General features: G+C 37.7%; 1 protein-coding gene across 2 annotated transcripts in view; it reads right to left on the bottom strand.

Annotated features, from left to right (window-relative positions):
* SLC2A2 (solute carrier family 2 member 2) overlaps positions 1-6,766 on the bottom strand; it is a 30,704-nt gene that overhangs the window by 19,148 nt on the left and 4,790 nt on the right. For both annotated transcript variants that reach the window (XM_007464725.1, XM_007464724.1), the window contains exon 2: positions 3,357-3,449. Coding sequence is in view for 1 of the 2 variants with exons in the window: in XM_007464724.1 (XP_007464786.1) it covers positions 3,357-3,449 (93 nt within the window). In the remaining variant the exon portion in view is untranslated. The remainder of the gene's footprint in view (positions 1-3,356; positions 3,450-6,766) is intronic.

Below are 6,766 nucleotides of genomic sequence, written 5' to 3'. Positions count from 1 at the left end.
TTTTTTTTTTTTTTAGATTCCATATATATGTGTTAGCATATGGTATTTGTTTTTCTCTTTCTGACTTACTTCACTCTGTATGACAGTCTGCAGGTCCATCCACCGCACTACAAGTAACTCAATTTCATTTCTTTTTATGGCTGAGTAATATTCCATTGTATATATGTGCCACATCTTCTTTATCCATTTATCTGTTGATGGACACTTAGGTTGCTTCCATGTCCTGGCTATTGTAAATAGTGCTGCAATGAACATTGGGGTGCATGTGTCTTTTTGAATTATGGTTTTCTCAGGGTATATGCCCAGTAGTGGGATTGCTGGGTCATATGGTAGTTCTATTTGTAGTTTTTTAAGGAACCTCCATATTGTTCTCCATAGTGGCTGTATCAATTTACATTCCCACCAACAGTGCAAGAGGGTTCCCTTTTCTCCACACCCTCTCCAGCATTTATTGTTTGTAGATTTTTGATGATGGCCATTCTGACCGGTGTGAGGTGATACCTCACTGTAGTTTTGATTTGCATTTCTCTAATGGTTAGTGATGTTGAGCATCCTTTCATGTATTTGTTGGCAATCTGTATATCTTCTTTGGAGAAATGTCTATTTATGACCTTTAATTTTTAATGAGAAGCCAGAAATCTGTATTTTTATGTAAAATTCTTCAAGTTTTAAAGGTTGGCTACTATCCAAATTGAAAATATCCTGCAGGTTGAAAAGATATATTTTCACTCCACTGTTACCCCTGCATAGCAGGATTTAAATTGGCTTCTGTAAATATTTTAATAGAAACATAAAAGTAGGTATAAGAATAAAGATTGGGAAAGATGAGGCCCAAAATAAAGTTGGTATACAAATTTAAACACTAGGTGCTGTATCCTTGCTTTAGGTGAGCTCTAAATTTATCAATAAGCTTCCTAGCAGCCAGTGAAAAGAGAGGAAAACAGTCATATATACTGGTGAATTCTGAAGATCAGAAACAACTCAGTAGTACCTGAGAAGGTATTGAGACCTGAAGGAAGTTTCTTGTATGGGTCCTCACAGAGTTCAGTATGTAACAGAATAAACAATGTTCAAAACTAGATTTCACAGTGCCATATTTTATAATGTGTTTCAGTAGAGGTAAAGATCAAAGAAAAGTATAATCGAGTAAAGGCACATCCTTCAGGCTCTCTTCCTTCTGTGTCATTCCTCTAGATGATTTGGTCACTATTCAGCAGCAATGAGCTGGGAGGACCTCTGACAAGGACCTGGAATGCAGCTGCCCTAGGTTGCCAGTCCTGGGCAAAGTCCTATGTGGTAAAATCAGCTGATGAGGGAGAGAATGATATCCTCTTACAATAAAAGAAGTCTGATCCAGACATTTACCTCATGGAAGGCCACTCTATATGGATAATATACACAGAAAAAAGGCTGAAAGGAAATATCCCAAATGTTCTCAGCAGTTTGCTCTACATGAATAATCATGCATTTTTTTCTTCTAAAACTTTCTGCAACAGGCATGCATAGTTTTCATATTTGTAAAAAAAAGTGTGACTTTAAAATACCCTAAAATAATTCCAAATGTCATTCTGCTATTAAAAACAAATGGGCCCGAATGACTCTTCTTACATAATAGTGTTTAAGCAGCTCTTTCCATACAGAAGGAAGGATTATAGAGAGGGCACTAAGCCGGATGCTGGTGGGGGATCTCTGTGTTTAGGTCTGGCTCTAGGACTTGGATTGGACGAGGGGCAACCTTAGATTAATTTTCCCTCCAAGACTGAAGAGGATGCTTTAAATAAGGATTTGAAAAGTTCTCCCACAAGAAGAGAAAAGGTTCTACCAATTCCAAATTTCAAGAATCCTGTTAAATTAGCCTGTGCTGTCATCACCCACAGAAAAAATAATATGGCCCCCAGAGTTATTCCCTAAGTCTCTCAGCCTTGGCAAGGGCTGCCACACTCATGATGCTATGTGGTACCTAACCAGAGCACATCTTTTAGTTCAAGGAGCAACCCTTTTCAGCAGATGGACTGTGGCAAGTACACATTTTACACGTTCACACCCTGGAGTCTCTTACATTTTCCTTGGAGTCCAGTGTCGTAAGAGAAGCAGATGAAATATGATGGATTCATAGAAGGCACCGAACAAATGCTTGTACCGTCACCTCATGCCACCCCTTCCCCTAGCTTCTCTTCTCTCTCTGTCTCTTTCTCTCTCTCTCCTTCATTCACTAAACGCTTTGTTTACATCAATCATTGTGCTTGGCACTGGTGCTAGGAAGAAGAAAAAGACATCAATCCCACCCTAAATGACCTGACAGTCTGATTCAGAGCAGAGGGAACGAAGTCCTGGTTTCCCCACTTACAGGCTGTGGGATCTGAGAAAAATGATATCCTTTTCCTGTCTATTCACTGGAAACCAGAGTAGGGATGCACAAAGTAAATGAGAAAAATGATAGAAATTATTCAATATTAAAAAAAAGTACCCATTCAAATAGTCAACATGGAGAAAACCCAAACTTTGTTGGCCTTGTTGACTATTATTTAAAAGTTTTGTATTATTTTACTTTGGATCACCTATGGGAGACAGGAGTAGGGGGGGAGGACTAGAATCGTGTTAGTGTTAGGACTCCTAAGTGTTTTTTGTTTGCTTGTCGTTTTTTTTCTTGTGATGAGAACTCAGGATTCACTGTCTCAAAAACTTTCATATATAACATACAGCAGTGTTAATTATATTTGTCATGTTGTACCTTACATCCCTAGTGCTTATTTATCCTATACCTGGAAGTTTGTACCTTTGACCTCCTTCATCCAATTCCATCCCCTTCCCTGGCTACCCCCCGCCCCCGCAGGGTTCCAAAATGTTTCAATCTGGACAAGAAATGGGCATAATAAGGTTGTTGGGCGAGTCAAATGGGGGAGAGCATATGTTAGTGCCTGACGCACAGTGAGTTGCTGCTCAATACATGTTTGTGCACTGAAACAACCTTATCCTTCCATTGTTTCCTCTTATTCCCTGGCATTTCCATCTGTGCGTCTGGGAGCTCTGAATGTATGCTTCAATCAGCTCTTAAGTTTCTTAAAAAAAATCCTTAGGCATGTGGTATTCTAGCTGGCGTTTTCTGTGAGCTCAGCGAATAGCTGAATCAGAGATCAAGGATTATTTATTACTCTTTCTTTTTCTGCGAGGGTTTTAAAGTGAGGAATCAAGGCCAAGTTATCAGCCTTGGAACCACACATGTGGAACCTGACAGAAGACCAGGATTATCCCGTGTTCCCCACGTGGACACACCTTATCTCTCTGGATGTGGAGCAGATACCTTTCTGTCACTGATAGAAATTACCAAAAAGAGAACTTGTGCATGTTTCACTTGCCTGTTGAGGTGCGTTGATCACGCCAATGTCATATCCAAACTGGAAGGAACCCAGCACGGCAGTGAAGACAGTAAAAACCAAGGTCCTGGTGACCTGTGGGGAATGAAACACAGGGCTGGGAAACACCAGGCAATTCCAGTTACCATCATCCCATCACTCTGCAGCTTGGACTTCTGACAGGCTCCACTGGCTGGTTCTTGCCCCTTGATACTCATTCACTGCGTGCCCTATGCTCCTGGCAGGGCTCATTCATATGAAACTGTGGGCACCTTTCATTTCCCCTACACTGCTAAAGCAGCAAAAATCTGGGACAGCTTCGTCCAGGGGAGGAACCAGACATCCTTTTCCATATATACATATATATATATATATATATATATATATGTATATATTCTTTTAAGCTTCAAAATCAGGACTGTGAACTAGAATTGCTGCTGACTAAAGGACACTGCCAAGATAAAAAGTATTTTGTTTGTTTGTTTGTTTGTTTTTTAAAACAGTTTTAAAATAAAATTTTAAAACTCATTGAAAAGTCAAATAAGACACCAGTAACAAAGAGATAGGGAGCTCTCCTGGACATTGCCATGATACAGAAACACCTCAGAACTCATCTAAGAGGCATCACAATCCACATCAACATCTAGGTAAAATACTTTTCAGGATCTGCAACTTGTTGAACCTAGAGTTGTGAATTAAGGGATATTATCTTCTCCCGAACTTCATGCAGCTACAAAAAACTGTAGAAAGTGGCAGAGCATCCATCCCTTTCAACCTATAATTACATGTCTAACCATCTTGGAGAAATCATATCATGCATACAGAGTCACATATAAGGATATTTGATGCATTTTTGTGCATGTTATAGCAAGAATTGTGGAAAGAACCTAAATTTCATTCAATTGAATGGCCAAATAGATTCAAACACATCACGATACATAACACATTATGCAGCAGTTAGAATAATGTGATTGTTATATACTGACTTTTTAAGTGACAAAGGAAATTGTGAAATCTCATTATTTTTTTAAAAAGACTTAAACCTAAAAAAAAAAAGAGAAAGACTTAAACCTAAGTGTTATTTGATTTGTGTGTGTTTTATGTAACTCATAGAGTATTTTCTTGAAGAACAAATAACAAAAGGCTGACCTTTGAGGAGGAATGTGAGATTGGAGAGGTGGGGTAAAATTTTATTTATATTATTTATTTATATTATTTATTTATATTATTATTTTATATTATTTTTATTATATTATATTATATTATATTTATTATTATTATACATTTTGTATAATTTATTTATATTATTATACATTTTGTAAGGAAAATATTTCCTTTATATTGTTTATATTATTATACATTTTGTAAGGAAAATACTTCATGTATAATTATGCAATTTGAAATTTTAAAGTAAATGACATGAGATATAGTAGGAACTTTGTTGAATGAATTAATGAGTCATATCAACACAGCGTTTCGTTCCCACTCTGATACTTAGTGGGTATGTGACCCAAGCCACTTTCCCTATATAATCTTCAGTTTTCCTCTCAATTGGCAAATAATTGTAAATCCCCCTACTCCAGCATGAAGAATAGCTAATTAACCAGACTTCCTTATTTCCCAATTAAGCTGGAGATCAGAAATTTCACAGTGTCATCATCAACAAAGTATTATCACAGTACCACCCTGAGAGCCCTTGAAGTTACTGTCTAGTGGTCCTAAAACCAGACTTTACTTGAAGAGCTTATTACATGTGTAGCTTCCTGGGGCTCACCTCGGATCTACTAGTGGATTGGAATCCCTGGGGTGATGATTGGGAATCTGTATGTTCCCTCTCTTTCTACTAATTCAGAATTAATTGCAGGTGGCCCCTATATAGACTTTCCCTCCCAGTAACTTTGTTCCCTGAAAGACAAGACATCAAAGCTGACCCAAATTACATGCTAATATGATATATAAATCTCTCCAAAGAACCATATAATATCATATAACTATGAAGCATATATATAATATCTTATATATCATATAATTATATAATTCACATTTGTATTTATTAGATATAAATCATATATACATATATAGTTATTTATTAATAATCAATAGCAAAATAATTATAAATAAAATATATGTAAAAAGTGCACATGTGAGAGTGCTTGCACACACAAATACACACACACGGTATGGTTATGGTGTGTGGGATTACCAGAGACTCTGAATTATCCTCTGAAACGGAACTGGAGACATCTAAAACGCAGTGGCTCAGGCAGCCAAAGCTAAGATGAGGTTCCATTCACTTGGTTGGTGATTTCTCCTTAAATCCTTTTTCCCTTTAAGCTGTTTCCAAGGACAGAGAATTTCATCCCGTTTACAGATAGCATCATTAGTAATGAGGGGACCAAGAAACGCCTTAAGCAGGCTTTAACTCTCTTCTTGATAACCTCCATTACTACAATCTGGATAATCTGATGTTAGGTGCAATGCAAACAGAGCTTCAATGCCTAATACTGATTATTTTGCCTACTGCATGCCATTCACGGCTGCATGTGTATTGTGTCATTTACCTGTAATAGTTTTCTCTTGTTGCTATTACAAATAACCAAACAAAGCAGTGGCTTAAATAACACAAATTTATTATTTTACAGTTTTTGTAGATCAGAAGTCTGACACTAGTCTCATCAGACTAAAATTAAAGTGTTGGCAAGCTGTGTTCCTTTCTGGAGGATGTAGGGGAAAATTTGGGTTGATGATAGAAGTTAGTTCCTTGTGGTTGAAGGACCAGGGTCTGTGCTAGCTGTAAAGCAAGGGCCATTCCCAGCTTTACAGCATTCCTTAATTAGTCATGCCCTTCCTCCATCTTCATAGCCAGAATCCCCCTATCTCAAGGTCCATAACGGTAATGGCGTTTGTAAAGCCCTTTTTACTATGTGAGGTAACATATTCACAGGTTCTGGGGACAAGGTTGTGGACATTTTTGAGGACCATTATTCTGCCAACCACACTCCTCATGACAGTACCATTAGTATCCCTATTTTATAGATAACTAGACTAGTTAAAGTTTTACAGCCAGTACCTTGTATTGATAGAATAATGATTTGGATCCAGAACTAATGCTTTTAATTACTTGGTTATTTTGCATTTCTCATTGATCAGAAACAAACATTCACAAGCCAAACAGGTCTGAAACTCTAGGATCCTAATCCTTCTAAATTGAAAAAAAAAACTAAGAGTGCACATATTTACAGGATTTGCCGATTGTGATGCTGAAGCAAATCAGCAAACACCGACCAGTTCCAAGTGCATTTTCCATTTTCCCACCACTCACCACACAAATCCCCTCCTTCCTCACACACCCATAAAAAACTTTCGTGAGGGCTTCCCTGGTGGCGCAGTGGTTGAGAGTCCGCCTGCCGATG

The sequence above is a fragment of the Lipotes vexillifer genome, unplaced genomic scaffold, assembly GCF_000442215.2.
Source record: "Lipotes vexillifer unplaced genomic scaffold, Lipotes_vexillifer_v1.1 scaffold37, whole genome shotgun sequence".
NCBI classification, from domain to species: Eukaryota; Metazoa; Chordata; class Mammalia; order Artiodactyla; family Lipotidae; genus Lipotes; species Lipotes vexillifer.
This window is presented reverse-complemented; position numbering and strand designations above follow the sequence as displayed.